This window comes from Penicillium antarcticum, assembly GCF_028974205.1.
Source record: "Penicillium antarcticum strain IBT 31339 chromosome Unknown utg000009l_segment0_segment0, whole genome shotgun sequence".
In the NCBI taxonomy this organism is placed as follows: Eukaryota; Fungi; Ascomycota; class Eurotiomycetes; order Eurotiales; family Aspergillaceae; genus Penicillium; species Penicillium antarcticum.
Genome location: NW_026695307.1, coordinates 5,121,988 through 5,141,789, shown reverse-complemented (window position 1 = coordinate 5,141,789; position 19,802 = coordinate 5,121,988). Strand labels below are relative to the sequence as shown.

The 19,802-nt window shown below is 48.5% G+C and overlaps 7 protein-coding genes across 7 annotated transcripts; 5 read left to right on the top strand and 2 right to left on the bottom strand.

Annotated features, from left to right (window-relative positions):
• Positions 1–835: 835 nt before the first annotated feature.
• On the top strand, positions 836–2,697 carry N7508_010288 (arylsulfotransferase family protein; the record flags this gene model as incomplete). Its single annotated transcript, XM_058468348.1, has 2 exons — positions 836–1,321; positions 1,387–2,697. The coding sequence occupies 2 exons, from the start codon at positions 836–838 to the stop codon at positions 2,695–2,697; spliced, it is 1,797 nt and encodes a 598-aa protein (XP_058316194.1).
• A 789-nt stretch (positions 2,698–3,486) lies between these two features.
• On the top strand, positions 3,487–4,545 carry N7508_010287 (sterol desaturase family protein; the record flags this gene model as incomplete). The annotated part of the gene is made up of 1 exon (XM_058468347.1): positions 3,487–4,545. One exon carries the CDS (start codon positions 3,487–3,489, stop codon positions 4,543–4,545), a length of 1,059 nt encoding a protein of 352 aa, XP_058316193.1.
• Positions 4,546–5,074: 529 nt separating this feature from the next.
• Positions 5,075–6,434, bottom strand: N7508_010286 (polysaccharide lyase family 1 protein; the record flags this gene model as incomplete). Its single annotated transcript, XM_058468346.1, has 5 exons — positions 5,075–5,629; positions 5,683–5,779; positions 5,851–5,976; positions 6,037–6,180; positions 6,235–6,434. The coding sequence occupies 5 exons, from the start codon at positions 6,432–6,434 to the stop codon at positions 5,075–5,077; spliced, it is 1,122 nt and encodes a 373-aa protein (XP_058316192.1).
• A 2,482-nt stretch (positions 6,435–8,916) lies between these two features.
• Positions 8,917–10,435, bottom strand: N7508_010285 (alpha-L-arabinofuranosidase B; the record flags this gene model as incomplete). The annotated part of the gene is made up of 2 exons (XM_058468345.1): positions 8,917–10,274; positions 10,333–10,435. The coding sequence occupies 2 exons, from the start codon at positions 10,433–10,435 to the stop codon at positions 8,917–8,919; spliced, it is 1,461 nt and encodes a 486-aa protein (XP_058316191.1).
• Positions 10,436–11,844: 1,409 nt separating this feature from the next.
• N7508_010284 (uncharacterized protein) lies at positions 11,845–12,478 on the top strand (the record flags this gene model as incomplete). Its single annotated transcript, XM_058468344.1, has 2 exons — positions 11,845–11,858; positions 11,899–12,478. The coding sequence occupies 2 exons, from the start codon at positions 11,845–11,847 to the stop codon at positions 12,476–12,478; spliced, it is 594 nt and encodes a 197-aa protein (XP_058316190.1).
• A 2,466-nt stretch (positions 12,479–14,944) lies between these two features.
• Positions 14,945–16,043, top strand: N7508_010283 (NAD(P)-dependent alcohol dehydrogenase; the record flags this gene model as incomplete). Its single annotated transcript, XM_058468343.1, has 3 exons — positions 14,945–15,227; positions 15,282–15,711; positions 15,761–16,043. 3 exons carry the CDS (start codon positions 14,945–14,947, stop codon positions 16,041–16,043), a joined length of 996 nt encoding a protein of 331 aa, XP_058316189.1.
• A 1,120-nt stretch (positions 16,044–17,163) lies between these two features.
• Positions 17,164–19,403, top strand: N7508_010282 (uncharacterized protein; the record flags this gene model as incomplete). Its single annotated transcript, XM_058468342.1, has 2 exons — positions 17,164–17,637; positions 17,697–19,403. 2 exons carry the CDS (start codon positions 17,164–17,166, stop codon positions 19,401–19,403), a joined length of 2,181 nt encoding a protein of 726 aa, XP_058316188.1.
• Positions 19,404–19,802: the final 399 nt, after the last annotated feature.

Below are 19,802 nucleotides of genomic sequence, written 5' to 3'. Positions count from 1 at the left end.
GCCATATATAACCGCGTGCGAAAAGCCACCTTCCCATGCATAGCCTAAAAATAATGCTATTAGGGAAGAAGAATGATGCATTGCGTGGCACCCACTTAGCTCGATCAATTATTGGATACTCGACCTTTTTTTTTCATTCGTTGTCTTGCCTTCGAGACGTCAAACCGACCGGAGATATGAAGTCCGATTGCCGAGCGGAACGTCGTGTTCGTATTCTTACCAGTTCGGCAGGACTTGAACTACCGGCGGGACTTCGGCAGAACATACTTGTAGCATATCTGAAGTCAGTCTAGTTCTAGGTCTTGGACGGACACGAAACGATTACCCTTTTAAGGCCTCCAATAATTCCTTATCTGATTGGGAATCCTAAATGGCACATCCGCGCCACATCCCGCCTCAATGACGAGGACGCGTGGTCTAGTGGCGTTGCCGTTCGGCCTTGGGGGGGGGCCTCGAGATGATCCTCGAGGGCTTCAGCTCACTGGTCGGCCTAGGGAGTTTGACTTGGCCACGAGTAATTTAGCGGACCATCCAACCGGCAGAGACTCTAGTGTCTGGTTCTAGTCTCTGGTTGGCGCTGCTGCGCAATTCTCGAAAGAACATCGATCCACTAGAAGCTTGGCGGACCAATATTCCACTATGGGAATGCCGTCACCTACCGAATCAACATACGCGTCCACTCCCGGTTTCCACTGTCCGTGCAGCCAAGAGTCTCCAGCAAGGAGTTTCTGGGCAGAGATTGAACGTTGACCCGTTCACGCGTGATAATGATGTCCCTTAAATTCCCCTTACCCGTTTCTTTCCTCGAATCCCTCGTTTCGTCCGCGATGCGCCAATGTTCTTGCGGACTTCTTCTGGCCTGCGTCGCATGAGCTCCTGGCTCCGCGGTAATTGCCTGAATCGTCTCCGATGGATCGCCCTGCTTGTTGTTGCCCTCGGAGGCGCAATTGTCTTCTATCTATTCGCCGTCCCACAACTTCTCAGACTGCGCTTCCGCGCCGGGTTGAGTTGGTATGATCTAGGTGCCCAAGGGCTAGGGCCGGACCGGAACTATGTTTCATTCGACCAGGAATCGCCAATTGTTGAAATTACCCCGCCTGGTGCGCAATGCGATCCGAGATATACCTTCCTTGCGCCTCGCGGTGATTCCGTCGCCCATCCCGGCCCTATGATTCTGGATTCTGCCGGTGAACTTGTGTGGACAAAATGGAATTGGGGGACGACACAGGACTTCAAATTGCAGCGGTACAAGGGCGAGGATTTTCTTACCTACTGGCAAGGTGACACGGATGACAACTATGGCCGGGGTTTGTGGTATATGGTACGATACATGCTGGACTTGGCTAGCTACAAGCTCAATATACTAACCGTTCTTTTTACGTATAGCTGGATTCTAGCTATAACCAAAGATATGTTGTATCGCCCGTTGGCTTGTACGACGGCGATCTGCACGACTTTCACATCACCGCCAACGATACCGCACTTCTGATGATTTACGACCCCATCGTGGTAGACTTGACCTCTGTTGGTGGACCCGAGGCGGGATGGTTATACGATGGAGTCTTCCAGGAAGTCGATCTTGAAACAGGAGAACTTTTGTTCCAATGGCGTGCATCCGACCATTACTCTCTGAGCGATAGTTATGACCCAATTGGAAACACCGGTACTGGACGCACCTCAGGATATGACTACTGCCACATCAACAGCGTGGACAAGGACGACCAGGGCCGGTACCTGGTTTCGATGCGACACCTCCATACCATCGCCTGCATAGATGGAACAACCGGCGAGGTTTCCTGGTCCCTAGGAGGAAAGAGAAATGACTTCACGGATGCGTCCGACGGTGCCGCCACCGATTTCGCTTGGCAACATGATGCCCGCTGGCGAGGCCCTAACCGCCTCAGTCTTTTCGACAATGCTGCCTATACCAATGATCATCCCGATGCAGTAAGCCGCGGAATGATTGTCGATCTGGACATGAACGCGCAGCAGGCAACACTCGCACAATCTTACAATCACCCACAGGGCATGATGGCCGTTTCGCAGGGAAACCTGCAAGTACTGGATACCGGTAATGTCCTCGTGGGTTGGGGCCACTCGGCTGCCTACACTGAGTTCTCCCCCGAGGGCGAAGTAGTATGCAATGTACACTTCGGCGCCTCCGCGTTCTTCACCTTCGGCCGGGTTGTCTCCTACCGTGCCTTCAAATTTGACTGGGTCGGTCATCCTACATCAACGCCTGACACAGCACTCACTCCCGAGAGTGTCTTTGTTAGTTGGAACGGCGCGACGGAGGTAGCTGCGTGGCGCGTGGAGGCTTGGGATGGCGAAAGCGTATCCAATATGACCTTCAGCGCCGTCGACCAGGTTACTCGATCCGGGTTTGAGACAGAGATTTATTTAGTTCCCGAAGTGACTTCTTTCTTCCAGTTGCGTGCCATTCATGCGAATGGTGATAGTCTTGGTGTGACGGAGTTGCTTCAGAGGTTGCCTGCTTCCGCAGCGGGAGGTTCGTCGAGGACTGGTCATTCGTGGGCCATGTGGACTATTGTGATCATTGCGCTTGGATGCCTTGTTTGTGGTGTTTATTTCGCTGTTTATCGTCGTCGTCGTCGGAGATCTCGCTCTGTTGGTCCTTATCAGTTGGTTGCACACAAGGACGAGGATGAGGATGAACATCATCGTCTGCCATTATAGGATGCCGGCGTCCTGGATACCCCAATACCCAACTTGCATATTGTATATAGTTTGCTTTGTACATGCGGTACATATCATTGGATTGAGATATGTTTATATTGTCGAAGTTCCGCGAGGAAACCGGAACATATAACAGGAGCCATATATCTGTGCACAGTGCCATAAGTATCAGACACGTTCTATACGACAGCATCAAAGTACCCTTTGATGCACTGCTCTCACTCATTTTAGCATCAAGTTATTCATTTAGATCGCATAAAGGTGTGGGCGCTCAAAGACTTCACTCTTGTTGCAGTCTCTGTTTCTAAGAACATATAGCCGACTTGCTTTCGATGATTCCACCCTGAATGTTATCAAGTGTTCGCCTTTCAACTTCTTTGATTGCCACAGCAGCGTCATCAGCAAACGGACACTGACTAAGTTCCGTGAAAGTCATGTCCATCCAATAACTAGGCATATTCCCCGCATAAGTGAAGTCGATATCCGGCAACCGAGGCAGACGACTTTATCACAAGTACGGGCGATCCCCCACATCAGAAGAGGCTAGTATCCCCAACAATCTCTTAACGAGATTTTCAAGCCTGATCAGGCTTTGTTGATTTGTCTACATCAATAGAGTTCTAACTTTTCGTCTGCCTAGGCGTTGGTGCGCTGGCGATCATGACTTCACATGTAAGAGTCGGGTATAGAGAAACTTTGCTAGCATATGGTATATAAGAACACACAGGTCTGCACGTAGATTGTCCTAGCGCTCCATAACACTCAGATGAACCTTGACTTATAATCAAGATGTCGACTCAGACAATGACTACCAAGCGGAATCCCGCAGACTCCATGGTGTCTACCTGGCGCCACGACCGATCCCAATGGAGCTTCTGGCACTGGATGATCGAACTCTTGGGACTACATCTCGTCGACCTAGACAACAAAGTCCCTATCTTCTCCAAGAAAGATAAAATCCCAGCCATACGTGAATGGACGGTCCATCTGTGGATTCTGATTCACGCGATGATCCCACTCGTCCTTCATCATGTCTACACGACCTACACCGGCCAGAATTTGGGTCTCATCGGCGCTTTCGCTCTATATTCCAGTTTCTTCAAGCTCAACGGTATCCATGAAATGCACATCATGCGTCGCCTTGGTCAGGTCTACGGGTTTTTGGATGGCGACAAACATCCACGAGATGAAATACCTGATGTTGGCGTTGGCAAGGTTATACGGGAACTCATTTCAACGTCATCACTGCGCATGGTCATGGCCATCTTCCTCACCTATCGACAGGGTGAGGCACCAGCAACTCTACAATGGAAATGGCTTCCTTTGGAGATAGGCCTGTACAGTATCACCGTCGACTTCTGGTTTTACTGGTATCACCGTATGATGCACTCCGTGGGACCCCTGTGGCAGTTCCACCGTCGACACCATTTGACAAAACACCCTAACCCCCTTCTTTCTGCCTATGCCGACCACGAGCAAGAGTTTATGGATATAACCGGTATCCCTCTTATGGCGTATAGTACGCTGAAGGTTTTCGGCTTGCCGATGGGATTCTACGAATGGTGGATCTGCTTCCAGTATATTGCCTTCTCGGAATTCATTGGGCACAGCGGTCTCCGGTTGCATGGCGGAGCACCCTCTACTGTGAATTGGCTGTTGGAATTATTTGATGCAGAACTGGTTATTGAAGATCATGACCTTCATCATCGATATGGCTGGAGGAAGAGTCATAATTATGGCAAGCAGACTCGTCTTTGGGACCGGATTTTTAGGACTTGTCATGAGCGCATTGAAAGTGTTAAAGATAATGTCGATTACGAGAATCGTGTCACGATGCCACTTCTTTGATTTTGGGAAATGGTCTGAAAGAATGGAAGAGAAGGAAATTTGGCTTTGAGATAGAACAATTCAATGAATCATACAGTCAGTCTCCAACAAAGCCGAAAGAACATGTACACTGAATTCCAGACCGCGCTTGATCTTTCCTTCTCCGTATTAGTGCTGACCGCTTGCTAAGTATTTATCACTGGGTCACCTCAGTAGCGTAGCTCATTCACTCACGCACGGCCGAAATTCTGTTTCCAATCAGTCGCACATGGTGATACTTCGCGACTCTCTTTTGGGATCTTATTTTACGGAGTTTGGGTCATCGACTATTTTGTCTATATCGACAGACAGGACGAGAAAATACTACACCCTTCGAAATCATCATCCAGCATCAATCTTAAGAATGAATAGTTTACTAGGAGCCGAACCAGAAATTATATCTGTTTCACTAGTATTATCTATCAGGCTGAGATAGAAACTATATCAACACTACTTGCGTAGCGAAGCGGTTGCCTCGACTTTACCCCCCAACCCAAACAGACGAAACTGTTTACAGGTTACCCTGGCCAGCACTGCCAGCAGGGTTGGTGCTGGCACCGTCAGCAGTAGCGAGGGTCTCACCCTTCAGGTTCGACAGAACGTCGGTGGAGGAGCCAGTCAAGGTGCCTCCGTTGACGTTGGCGACACAAGAGCGACCGATGTAGTCGGAGCAGGTGCTGGAAGCGCTGTCGGCGGCGAAGAGGGCACCCGCGAAAGAGGAGGACTCGAGGACCTCGTCGACGTTGGAGAAGTAGTTACCCTCAGCAAGGACGTAACCACCGGAACCAATCTCGAAGGCGTGGCCAGAGTTCTCGTCCCAGTAGTTGTTGACAGCGTGAAGGTAGGTGTTGTCCTGGACCTTGGGAGCACGGCCGCTAGTCTTGTAGAGGTAGTTGCCCTTGAAGGTCACCTTGTCGCTGGAGCCATCAAGGTACACATTCCAGTAGTGGTGACCGTCGCAGGTGGCAGAGTAGTCAGATTCACCGTTGATGTAGTTGTTAGTGATAGAGACACGGTTGTCAGCTTCAGTGCCCAGCACATAGTGCTGACGGCCGATGCGAGCAGTCTGTATTATGAGTAAGTCTATGATAATCGTGAATGTCTGCGAGGAAAACATACGGTAACGTGGTCAATCCAGACGTTGTCAGCCTCGTTGAGGGTGATAGCATCACCACCCCAGACGTACTTAGGGTTGATGTCGGTGACAGCGATGTTCCTGTAATAAAAACGTTAGCGTGTTTTTCAACCAAGCTTTCGCTTGTAGAATCGAGGCAGGATTAAACGTACTGGATGATGATGTTCTCAACACCGCTGACCATGCGCAGACCACGGCCCTTGATAACACCGCTGGTACCCTCACCAATCAAGGACTTGTTGGAGCCAACGGTGATACCGAGCACACCAGCAGTGTTGCTGGATGGCGTGTCAGCATGGACGAGCGGTCGATCATAGCTTGAGTAATGTAGTACTTACTAGGTGACACTGGTGGTAGCGGCATCAGGCTGGTAGTTGGTACACCAGTCATCCTGGTTAATGGCAACCTGGCAACCAGAGCCAGTGCCCCAAGGAAGACAGCCGGTACCACTGGTAGTGCCCTCGGTATCAGTGAAGTCAAAACTAGTATTGCATCGTCAGCTGTTGCTCTTGCGCGGCAAGATCTCCTCTACTCACGTCTTGCTCAGGACAATGACACGGGCCTCATCATCACCGAGGTAAGAGACCAGCTCATCGGTGGTGGAAGGGTAGACGGGGGTGGCACTACCACCACCAGTAGCGGCAGAAGCAAAGCCCTCGGGGGTGCCAGAGACACCGACAGCGGCGACCTTGGAGGCGAGAGCGGCCATAGCCGTGAGAACAAATGCGTACTTCATCCTAGAAGTTGATGTAGGTAATGTATAAAGAATGACTGTAAACAAAAGCAAACGAAAATAGGAAAGAAAAGAAAGGACTGAGTTAGAGAATAAGGCATGAGAGAGGACAGAACAATTGCTTATATACTTGCGACTTTTAGTTCATCAGACGTGTTTCGGCCGCTGTATCCGTCTCCCTTAGCTGTTTAGAGTGAGGCTACATTAGCTCCTCTGCTAGAGCAGAACCCGAAATGAGGGTGTGAGAGTGGATGTGGTTTCAAAGGCCAGCTTGGATCAGAGAATAAACACCTGGGCCCAGTGGATATGTCCACGATGATCACTCTAAGGCTATTGTTGCTTTGGGAAGGCGATCGTCAGTAAGCCCATCTCCGAAACACCCCCACTGGCATGGGCCAATCAATCGTGAGGTCGACTTGAAAAGAAACACAAGAGAAGCAATAGAGCCGTGGGTGCTTAATTAAGAGCGTTTCATCTTGATAGTAAAGTCGTGGCTGTCCACGTCTTTTCCTGTTGTCTTTAATTAATTATTGGGGCTTTTTAATTTAGCTTCATGATCAAGTACATCTACACCGTTTTTCATGAAAGAAGTAAAATGCCATAGATTGGAGCGTATTGTATTTGATTAATAGTTGGGCTTGATAATTTGTTTTCACGACTTAACTACACCATTCTTCGTCAAATAACTCAAATGCCAAAGAGTGTCACCTAGGTCTTATCGGCTGGGAAGATAGCATGACGTGGCTAATATATATGATGTTTATGGACGGTCAAAGGTGTCTTGGTTTCCCTGGCTATGCTGAAGCAGTGTGCGTTTTATTGGATAAGGCAACTGAGAACACCGGGCCCCTTTCCGACATACACCAAGCTTAATTCACCAAAGTAGAGTAAATTACACATTCAGACCTTATCACAGGGACATATAACATTTTAGGGCCGTAACATAATATTTAAACAAAAGGACAGATGAATATCAAAAGGAGTATCATGACAACGCGTTCATAAAGGCAGACGTAGGGCTGTCATTACGGTGCCAAAAGCTAAACTGCCATTGAGCTCTATCGAGGGGGTGCTGCGAGGAGTTTTACCTATACTGCAGCATATATTGAGAGGGAATATCATTATGGCTCTGAACGTTTGCAGTCAGTTAGCAGTCAGTAAGCAATGAAGTCAAAGACCTGGCCCGGCCCGCAGTTGACCCATTCAAACTTGTGAAGGCTCGAGCACGCCGATCCAAGAACCTGTATCTGGCCGGGTCTGTGGTGAGAGAGATGTTACGCACAATAGCAGGACCGCGATCCTCCTTGTAAAGTGACAGCAACCCGATCGGACAGAGTGCGACCGCGGCCTAAAATCTGGTACATAGGGACATAGTACATCCAGCTTAAAGCTAGGGAAAGTGGTAATGTAAGGAGACTACTGCAATGGTATTCCGTATAAAACCGGGAGTTCGTGAGAAGACCTGATACTGTTAGTCTGTCTGCGAACAAGTCGGCCACTAGGACTATAGGAGAGGAGAACACGTAAGGGTGGTTCAGAGAAGAGAAGAAAAGTTCAAGTTTCTATCTTGAGAGGGAAAGTCTTATCTGAGTTTTTCCTTGACTTCCTCTATTCCGTTCTTTTGCACAAAAAGGCGCACTAATATTTGCAAGACCTTCTTTTATCGCCCTTCATCGTCTCCATTAGATTCTTCGAAGCCCACTCTTTAGTATACTCCCGTCTAAATTCTATTATCCAGGAATCGTTGTGTTGATTAATCAGAAGATTTGTAGATTTAGCATCACCTCAGATAATGCCGATGTCATGCAATTTTCAAAGAGTAGTCATGATTTGCGTGTCTCACTTCTGTCTGGAGGACAATGGGGTTTCTGGATCCAAAAAGCACTCCAGATTTGCATTGCCATGGTCAATCCAAGACACCAAAAGCCAAGCGAGATGGAGATCTCGTTCATCACGATCAACCCCGTACAAAAAAGGGACATTCAAGCTCTTCTTACCGCGAAGACTCTCCATCTTTTCGTAGATTTCCATTTCACACAGCGAACTCTTTCTATCCCCCGAAAGCACTGGCTTAAAATGATAATGACCACAAGAAAGCCTCTAAACGAGCATGCCGCTTTATGCATTTATTTTGCTTCTTTTTGGTCTTTTATTCCCTTTCTGCAGTGCGTCAGGTGAATAATACAGTTTAGACTCGGGGATGCCCCCGTTAAGTGTGCTCAGATATGTCCTTAGATACGAGTCAAGTGTGAACAACTAGTCCACCCTTATGCTATCTACTTGAGGTCAGTCTCATGTACCTATGAATGGATTGATTTGAAGTGTGTGCGTGTACTAATGAGACTTGGTATCTATAAATGGAACTTCACAGGGGCTTGCATAACCCTGGCAAATTATAAACCATATGCCAAATCCTGACTTGCATGTTAAATAGCGAGAGAAGAAGGGCTCACATCCGCGAAATGCCAGGTAAGTGTGCCATTGCTCAAGCAAACCCGCTGCTAATCACAAAGCTCGCGTCAGCATTGAATGACGTGGCAGAGTCGAAGGTGTGGACACCGCCGTTGCTCGCGGGATAGAGAACGTTGTTATAGTGACGGAAATAGCGGGTTGGATAGTTCCAAACTCGGATCGAGCTACCCTGGCCGCTAAGGCCAGATTGCGGGCAGAAGGTAGCGTCTTCGTGGAACTGCTTTGTGCCGTCATTGGCGTTGAGGTAGAAGACAAAGTCCGAGTGCCGGATGAAGCTGCCGGGAGTGTCGACCGACTCGAACGAGAAGCAACCGCTGTTGCCGAGGCCGGTATGAACTGTCCAGCTGGCTTGCTGTTTGAGAGCGGTAGTGCTAGAGGATGAAACAACTTGGGTGTTGACCGTAGTGCCGGTGTGTGCGATATAGCGGGTCGTGTAACCAGAGGTTGTTACGCGCAGCGAGATGGAAGAGCCAACGGTCAGCGCTGTACCACTGGTCAATGAGGCAACAGCGTATTTGGCTGCGACGACGTTGGCCTGCACCGCGTTCTCGGTGGCATCAGATGGATAGCCAGAGGTCATCACTCCCTCATAGAATGTGCCCTGGGCACTAACACTGTTGTCGCCGCCAATGCCAAGAATGATAGCACCCTCTTTGCTCATCGGGTTGTAGCCAGATGCAGTCGGGCGCACGCCACTGTAGTAAGTTGATAGCGAGCCGGACGCAGCATTGCCGCCCTTGATTGCCCACTTGTTTGCTCCGCCCTTCAGGAAGGCATTGACGAACCGGTAGGAAAGCGATGGGTCCCCAGCATTGTTGCCGGAGCTGACACCGGAGAATAGCCCGTTCTCAAGATCAGCCATGATCCAAGGACCGCTACCAGCACCAGAGCCCCAAGTAGTACTGTCGCCATAGTAGATGGCCTCCATATGGCCATTGCCAGTATCTGTACTGCTGGTCTCGGCGTTGCCGTAATCAAAGCAGCAGCCACCGTTATAGTGGGTTCCGTCAAGAACTGCGTACATGCCCTCGGCTGCGTCAGCTGTGGCTGAGCCACTGACGGCATTATTGCGGTAGCCGGTACCGGGGGAGACAAAGACACCATAGGCCTTCTGACCATTCAAAGTGACTGGTGCACCAATTGCACTGGCCAGATTGTCGTAGCCATTGGCCTCCGGGCCACTGAAGCCACCAGGTGGTGCCTGAGTAAGGTGATTGCCCCGGCCGGACTGGTCATAAATGATCGTGATGAGGCAGGTCGTCCCGGAGCAGAAGGAGTCTTGTGCGGCGGCATTCGCAACACCGCCAGCGGATAGAGGTGCTATATCAGCAGTGACACCATCAGAGCCACGCTTCACTTGGTAAAGTGGTCCTGTGAAGGAACTGTATAGCGCACGGGTAGTACTATGCGCGGCGATACAGGGGCGTACCGCCGGAGGAGTATATATCGCAAGGCCCAGCGGCAAGTGAGCCTCGGGCAACTAGTCCTAAAACAAGTACCCAGGCACGCTCGAACTTCAGTTGGGAGAACATCTTTGATCACTTTTTGTCGTAGAGCAGTGGGATTGGCCCTCCAGTGAGCATTCGAAAGCGGCGACGAGATGCGCGATTAGCCAGGAAGTAGCAGTGATGGTCGCTGGGATTCAGTCTCTGCAGGTTTTAGCCTCCCTATTTATAATGCTTCTTTGATCTGTAAAGACATCCGTAAATTGGGAACGGCACCACGCTAATAGAGTGGTCCAAATTCTCCTCCAATTACTATGAAAAACCATAAATTATCACGAGACCATATGAGCGCATCAAAGTCTATACAGTCTCGGTTAATACCACATATTAGATATTACAAATATTGAATCACGAAGCTAGTCCTGCATATCACGATGCGGGGTGCATTCGAAGCGACCCGATTCCCCTGTCGAAATAGTGATTTTATTCTGCAGAATTATAAAAAAAAAGGGCATGTGACAGGAGTAAGGATGTTTCTCGCTAGGATTATAGGTGAACAAACAGTTTCTTTAGCTAGATCAGGATCAGCCAAATAGGGTGAGGGTCAATTCTCCGGCTGCTAGAATTGATCTACAGTGTATGCAAATTAACCGATCACTGTACCTAGCACTGTAACCCTTTTAGATTGGGTTTAAGGACCAAGCCCAAGCTCAGATCGACCCGCTCTCTACTTCACATACTTGGGACGATGAAGTTTGATCAACCTTTGTCAAACCGTCCAAACTATTCCTCTGTCATTCTTGGCTCTACTTCACGCCGTCATCTGCTCACTTTTTCTAAGCTGCTTTGTTTTTTTTTTTTCCTTCGTAGGGCATTCACTCAAAGTTTCTGCAAGCCTTTTCAGCAGAAATATATCCGTTGAAGCTAAGCGCACATATTGTGCCACCGGCCTTTTTCCCATTTCGCACAGGGAACAATTAACCGAAGCAAGGAACAAGTCCGAAAATCTAAAACTCGTGACTGGACAAACAAACAAGCCTAGCCAGCGTAGGAAGTGGCGCCGGAGTAGGACGCTTGTGAAGTTTATTTGCAGGGATTCGGACGCCCACGAGGGGTCAATGTGAGAGGGGGATGCGGGGCCCCGGACGCAAGCTCTTCACCAGACAATTAAATGACGCACTGAAAAATGCCTTCGTGCCGAGGAAAAAGCCTCTCTTTTCGGTCTTGAACGACTTTAAACTTAAGAGTTGTCGATAAATCCGATCATCCGATCTGCATTCGTCTCTTTTCAAGGTCCGATTCGATCGCTGATCTAATACTCCAGTGCTCCCAAGGTCTTCCGCGAAAATATTTTCAATCTGCAAAACGGCCACTTAGAGTAATTGTGCCTTGGTGTCCTGAACTATGAATTCTGATCATAGCAGATCGGAACGGGCCGGTCCCGACAGAACCAGAACGCTAACAGGAACGAGACACAGTTAAGCGATAGCATAAAAATGTCCTTCGCTGGGTTTTGGAATAAAGCCAACAAAATTTGATGAAGCGCAAAGAGCTGAAGTTCAATTCAATCAGGGAAAGCTGCAGGATTTTCTTTGTGTTGAACTTAACGCACCAGTTGCGGGGGAGTCTGCCGGTGTTCGCGAAGATCTCAACACTAAAAAAGACGAGACTTCGTCTGACATCTCCCAGGAGGGCGAGCCGAATGCGCAAGCTCTGTCCAGGGTCGCATTCCATCGCTCTTTGGATGATTCCTCCAAGGGCTTAGTTCATGAATACCTCAAGCGGACACCCCAGGTCCCATACGCCACAGTCATTCCATGGAGGGTTACGGAATTTGACCCCTTCAAACGTTTGGCTCGTAAGGGCAATGGCACGTGGAAAATGACTCGATGGCCCACTGCACTTGGAAGAATGCGAGGGGTCCCGATTGACGCTGAGATTCATGTTTCTATGATACGACGAATGCAAGCCGACGAGACCTATCAATCAGCGAATGCAACCCTTAGGGGTGGTCGTGATGGTCTCACGAAAGCTTCGCCAGGGCATGGAATTGGACAGTGGAAAGTCTGCAAGTATCCAGATAACCCTGTTCGTGAAACTTACATCTTAGCAGCCAATTCGAATAGATAGCATTTTTTGGTTGCTCATATAAGCATGTATTTCCCGTATATCTAAGGCGGATGGACAATATGGCATGCGTAATCGATTACCTGGGCAGTGGGAGAAAGCCCTTGATGGATGATGAGGCCCCGGCTAGGGGGTGACCCAAACGTTTATAAAATTACTTCGATTGCATCACAACCCTCATATGTCTGGAATTGACGCGACCAGCGCTTCCAAGTCCTGGAAGATCATTTTAGTGGCTTACTGCACATTCGAGAAAATGTGGGGATTTTCCAAGTTGCGTGTTATGTGGAGGAATGTAATCAGAAGAACTTCTATTTTCTGATGATAGTGTCAAAGACGGTCTGGTTTTATATCAAATGGTTTCCTGGTCTAGCGGTTATGATTTTCCGTTAACAATTGCAGTGTGCAAGTGTTCCGGAAAGGTTCTGGGTTCGATTCCCAGGGAAACCATTTTTTGTGTTTTTGAGAACATTATCTCAACCTCTTTTTACCGTTCAAATTATTCTTTTATCTGTTTCTAAACTAGTTTAAGTTTTTTTCATAGGCGTAAATAGCGTGTCTTCTGTCGATTCTTCTAGAAAAGCATAATTTAGTTGTGCGGGAAATATATATACTTGTACCGCCCGACCTTCGTGATAGCTCCTCAAACTACTATCTTAGTTGGGTTGTCAAAGTTTTATTCCTTCCCTTTAAGATATACGTGTATATTCACTCCAACTAAACTACTCTCTATACAGGCCGTTACTTTAAGCACCTCTGTGGGTTGTGCTACTACCGTGGAGGCCCCTTTCAGCCTTGGCGGTAGGATTCTCAAGGGCGCACATTATTCTCCATAAGCTACGAAACAAATATAGCCGCATGAAAATGAATTTGGCTCAGAAGCTTGGGGTGCAGTGCATTATGCAACGTAGATTGGGATCTGCGTAACAGCCATGTTGCAGCATAGCGCCACTATGCCATACTTGATTTGGCGACACATCGCAAATCTAATAAAAAATTAGCGCAGAGAGAAAAGGGCGCTGGAGAAACACAATGCAAGGTTCCCAAGGAAGCAGAACAATAGGGCGAGCCTTCACATTGTATTGTCGTCCTTTTTTACTGGATAGGGCTGGTTTTGACTGATTTTCATGAACCTTGGTGGAATTTGCAGATTCAGTTATGACAGTTGAATTAGCCGAGTGGATACGTATCGGCAATCTCCAAAACCAAGATAGGAGAAAGACAGCCTGCTGTACTATGCCCCAAAAGGGTGAAAGTACATTTAAACAAGGAAAGAACTGGCATTGACCAAGACATGGCTCTAGGCACTGATCGATCCATTCGGAATAGGGGGTCTCTGTTCCACCGAGCGACATAACAATCCACATTCTCAATTGTGTCATGATCAGATGGAGAGTGGATCTTATTATGGTACCCATAAATCATGCCACCTGTTGTTAAGAGCTCACTTTCATATTATACTATATTGTTCATGAAAATCATCAAGGTCAACCCTCTCCGTGGAAACCCGAGCCCAGGTACATGTAGCTCAAACCCGACTATCGCCTGTCAACCATCTAGTAGTTTTTTCTGATCCATATTATTTTCCCTGATCAGCGGACTTTATCATGACAGGAGGTTTCATCTCTATGTTTTAGATGTTCGTGGTCATGGGCAAACCAATCGCTGTACACCGTGATCTTTGATTACATAGGCTCTGGCAAACTCAAAATTGCGTGCGACCCGAATTTCCAATTTTATCCACACAGATAATACGCTCAGCAGAGACTTCTCATCTCTAGATGAATGTCTTATAGATATGACATGAAGTGCAGAAATAGAGTTTAGCGCAACGGCAGCCAGTGCATGACTGAGACCGTCACATATAAAAAAGACCAATCGCAGATCACTATTGCACAATTGCAGAGTAGAAATTCGGGAAAGTTGCAGTTTGAAACATCAAGCTCAATCCAATTCCAAATCGAGACACCGTTTAAACCGAGGTAGCCCCGACTGAAAAGTCGCCGACAAGCACTGACTCGGAGTATCAATTGTACCGTTGCTTACCGCTTGGTTCGGTGGAGACGTATGCAACGGAGATATTCCCAATGTGGTTAGTTCGACATAAAATGCTCGGAAGTATCGGCTGCAACGGATCAAGCTCGATGATGATCTTGGGCCGATCCTCCCGTCGTGGTGGCAGAATTCTCTAGAACAACTTTAATGATTTTTTTGACAATTTGATCCACCCCCTACTCCTGACAAACTTTTTCATTGGCAATCCTGTTTTTGACACTGCAGAGAGACGGGATGGCTCAGAGACCTGATGATGATAAATCGTTGAAAAAAATAGTCCAAGCTGCCAGCAGCTGGTGGATTGAAAAGGGAGCTTCGCCGTTGTTTTCTGGTCCATAATCTACTCTATTCCAATCTTTCCTCCTATAAAAAAACAGTTTTTTTAAAGCACATCCACACTTTTCCTTTATCACAATGAGCGTCACATTCGATGTCTTCCGCGGCTCCAAGGAGGGCAAGATCGTGGCCGACAAGACCACGCGCACCTTGCAGCACAACGAAGTCTACATTGAAACCACACACTCTGGTCTTTGCGGCACAGATGAGCACTACCTCACCTCCGGCCAGGTTCTTGGCCACGAGGGTGTTGGTATTGTCCGCCAGATCGGCCCCGGCGTTTCAAACGTCAAGGTTGGAGCTCGTGTTGGATTTGGATACACCCACTACGTGTGTGGCACCTGTCAAAAGTGTTTGACCGGTATGAACCCTCATTCAACAAATAGAGAAGTGCAGGACTGACTCAAATTTCCAGGCTGGGACCAATACTGTGAGAACAAGAAGGAGTACGGCACACACGACCACGACCTGGGCTCTTTCAGCCACGGTGTCGTCTGGGATGCCGGCTGTGTCGTGCCCATCCCCGATAATTATGAGCTCTCCGATGCCGCGCCTTTGATGTGCGCTGGTGCGACTGTCTGGACTGTCCTGACTGAGTACGGCATCAAGCCCACTGACCGCGTTGCTGTCATGGGTATTGGCGGTCTCGGACATCTCGCTATCAAGCTCGCATCCGCCATGGGATGCCAGGTTGTCGTGCTCTCTTCCTCTGAGGCTAAGCGTGAAGAGGCTTTCGGCTTCGGAGCCTCGGAGTACCATGTTTTCCGTGCCGGTCAGGAAATGAAGGATTTCAAGCCTGTCAACCACCTCCTGCTTTGCGGAAGTGCCTGTGTTGACTATCCTTCGTATGTTATCAAAACCACATAAAAAGAAATGAAGCTAACCCTAACACAGTCTCATTCCTCTCATGGACATCCACGGATCCATCTACCCTCTCACTGTCGACTTCACTCACTCACCCGTTCCCATGCTGTTCTTGAACATCAAGGGTGTCCGCATTCAGGGTTCACTGGTTGCCTCTCGCAACAGCCTCCGCAGTCTGGTCCAGTTTGCTGCTGACCACGACATCAAGCCTACCACCATGACCTTCCCCATGACCAAGGATGGTGTCGAGGAGGCCATGCAGACTCTCCGTGACGGCAAGATGAGATACCGTGGTGTTCTTGTTTGCCAGTAGATCACTCACTGAGCGCTTTGATCTTGATTGATAGATTTTCATGTGGCGGTTAGCATACAGCGGAGTTTAATAGATGTATAGATGTATAGATATCAGAATCAAACGGCCCAGAGGCCGTGCATTTTACGAAATATACAGAAGACAACATAGATGGCTGTTTATAACTCGTGATATCCAAATGAGTCAAAGACTGACCTCTCCAGTGAGAACCAGCCCATATTTCAACCCGAGTGATCTATATAAAAGATTCAAATGTTGCACTCAAGATATGTCAGTTTTCCCCCTCGTTTTATTCTTTTGCACCATCGCCCATAGAATAATGAACTTATTCTATGATTTGACCACATGAAAGCTGCTCTCCGCATCTTGGTTCATTCAGCTCAGATAACTCTGCTAAGCCACTGCCACATACCTAAAAAAACAGTTTGAAACTGAGGCGGGACATATATGAAGCTAGTAATGGCAACGCCCGACCATGCTTCCATCCTATTGACTATGCTTGTGGGGAGCACTAGCTGTAATCGCACTATTGTCGCTTGGATTGATGTACACGATAACAATGAATGCATTGTGAAGAAGCAACAATTGAAGATAGGTGTGAAAACAGCCTGTTGAACCAAGGATCTTGTGGCAAGCGACGTGATCATCGAGGCAAAGTTGAACTGGCGATGGAGAATGAAGAAACATGAACCTGCCGTTTCTAGTAAGTCACATCCCAGTCTTCTCAAATAACACTCATATATTGGAATACTGCCCAATGTACCCACAGGAGTGCTTTGAGTGGTATTTGCCCGAAAGCGATCCGAGATAATATCCATTCACAATGGGTCGCGAGAAAATGCTTTGCCTGGCCGGTGAATGCCGTATACGACATCTCACCATTCGCAATAACCTCATACTGAGCATAGCATAAAGATCCAGACGAAAGCGAACTAATTGAAAACCCCCGCTTATCTGCAGATCATGTTGTATTCTAAATATATGCGACTCGGCCTTTCGTATTGTCGGCTTCGCACAAGCTTATCCGTCTCGTATTGCAAAAACAGTGCAAAATTACGCGCAATCGTCATCGTGTTCACTTTCCACCTACTCTTTATGCTTTAACCTCTAAAGCACTACAATGGACTCAACTGTACAGCACTTGCCGCCCGATATTCACCTATCCCCAAAAGCAGGTAAAAGCATCGTGCCAAGATCAAACCCCCCGAGGCCCCATCCGCATATCCGCAGTTGTGCCTTTTGTCGATCGCGTAAAGTGAAATGCGATCGGCAGAAGCCATGCGCGAACTGCCTGCGCTCTGGATCACAATGTGTATATCCCGCAGGACCTGGAAGGGCCCCAAAGCGACCACGGCAGGATCTTGATAAGCGTGTGCTCGACCGTTTGGCGCACCTCGAGGTGCTTGTCAAACGTCTAGACACTGAGGAGGCTGGCCGGTTGCCCATTTCTCCATCAGAGGAGCCCGCTCCCAGCACAGTACCCGAACCTGAGGGCGGACCGATGCAGGTAGAGCAGCAGTTTGGTCGGCTCGTCATTGACGAGACGCGGAGTTGCTATGTGAGCAATAGACTGTGGGCAAGCTTAGGTGACGAAGTATGTGCGCCTTGTTTATGCTCTAGGCATATGGCTCATTTCTTACTGACTGATTTCAGATTGAAGAGCTGCGCGATTTGCTTTATGAGCCGGTATCGGAAGATGAAGACTGCGATGCTGCCATGGATCCCTCTGTGGCGGATACAACCTCATCGCTGGGCTGCAATGCTGCAATAATGGGATTCCAGGCGCTAGCACGATCTTTATGCCCATATTACCCACCATTGTCTCAGTCAGTGGCCTTGTTTGAGATATTCAAGCATAATGTCGTACCACTCGTACACATTTTTCACACTCCGACATTGAACAGTTCGTACTGGGACGCTGTTGCGTCTCCAGAATCCTTGGATCGGAATACCGAGGCATTCCTGTTCGCGATATATTACTCTGCTGTTATCAGCATGGAATCCCAGCAATGTGAGGATTTATTGGGTTTGTCACGAGCGACAGCAGTCAAACATTATCAATTTGCAGTGCAACAAGCCATGGCCCGAGCGGACCTTCTCAACACCCAAAGTATGGTTTTGCTACAAGCAGTAGTTGTGTTTTTATCGGCTCTTCGAAATGAGGATGCCTCGCGTACCGCCTGGTCAATGACTGCGTTGATATTCCATATCGCCCAAGCCATGGGTCTGCACAGAGATGGGGACGCATTTGGCCTCCAGCCACTGGAGGTCGAAATACGGCGTCGTCTTTGGTGGCATATCTGTTTGCTGGATATCCGGTCCTCTGAATATCATGGGTGTCAGCCCATCGTGCACGAGTCCATGTTCGATACTCGGATGCCGCTGAACATCAATGACAGTGACCTTACGGCTGACATGACCGTGCCACCTAATGAACGCGAAGGAGCCACTGAAATGACGTTCTGCCTCATTCGCTGCGAGGTTATGCGTGTTGTGTGGAAAACGGGTTACGTGCCACCCAGCATGCGACGACCCAGTCAACCATTTGAAGCGTTATCACTCCCAGATCGCATCGCCTTGGTCAAAGACCTTCAGCAGCGGTTAGAAGAGCGTTATCTCAAGCACTGCGATACCGCTACCCCATTTTTTCAAGTCTGTGTGACTATCGCACGCTTGATCATCGCTCGTACCTGGCTAGTTGTGTACTATCCTCTTAGTCAGAACAATGATGGCGCAAACCTACCCAGTACTATTCGAGAAAGGCTATTTCTTACCTCCATCAAAGTCCTCGAGCTATCTAACTTTCTCCTTACTGATCCAGACCTCACAAAATGGACATGGCACTCCAAGGCGCACGTCCAGTGGCACGCAGTTGCATTCGTTTTGTTCGAGATCTGTTGTCGCCCACCGTCACAGGAATGTGATCGTGGCTGGGAGTATGCGCAAACAGTCTACAGTCGATGGAAGATGAAAGAGAACAAGGGTAATCTCTGGCGGCCCATCAAGCGTCTAATGGCCAAGGCACAATATGTACGCGAAATGCAAAAGCAAAAAAGGTCATCTCCAAGAATGCATTGGCGAGTGGCTGGAATGACCACGGCGCGACCTGGTACCGTTTCAACGGAACCCTCTACCGATATTCGTTTCTTCGAAACCTCTGCAGTCGAGTTTGGGGCTATCAATAGCACCCCACCGGGTTTACCGGATCAGTCAGGTGTTCTTCCCACTGAATCCTTGGACCCGTTCTTTGGAACTTTCGCCAATACAGAGCTTCCCGACCTATATTCGGCCGATTTCAACTTTGTCATGCCAACCTGGGTCGAATCGCCTGATAATATCAACCTTGGAAGCTATGCGTAGGGTCCATAGAATCTAGTCCTTTAATGGCGTTATGCGATTGATAAGTAGCCTCTGAATGCAATTACAATAGTAGTCATAAATATGTACAAAGTGCTATTTGGTGTTGGTCAGTACCTGTACGAAACCAACGAAGCGCGTGATTCATTCCAAATGTCGCATCATTCTGCTTTGGCCTCTGTTTCTTCCACCATTTTCGAGCTCGTCCCCAAAACGAAGTACGTGTATTGAAAATTACGCGCTCTCGGACTTTCGATCACAACCCGGGATTGGTCGGGACCGCATAAGCTTGACCGAAGAGAGGGGCCCACTCCGCCCTGATGCCACAAGCGATCCCTAGTTGACCACCCTTTGTTTCTGTACGCTGATCCGGTCTCGTGTAGAGTGGATAGACGGCCGCAT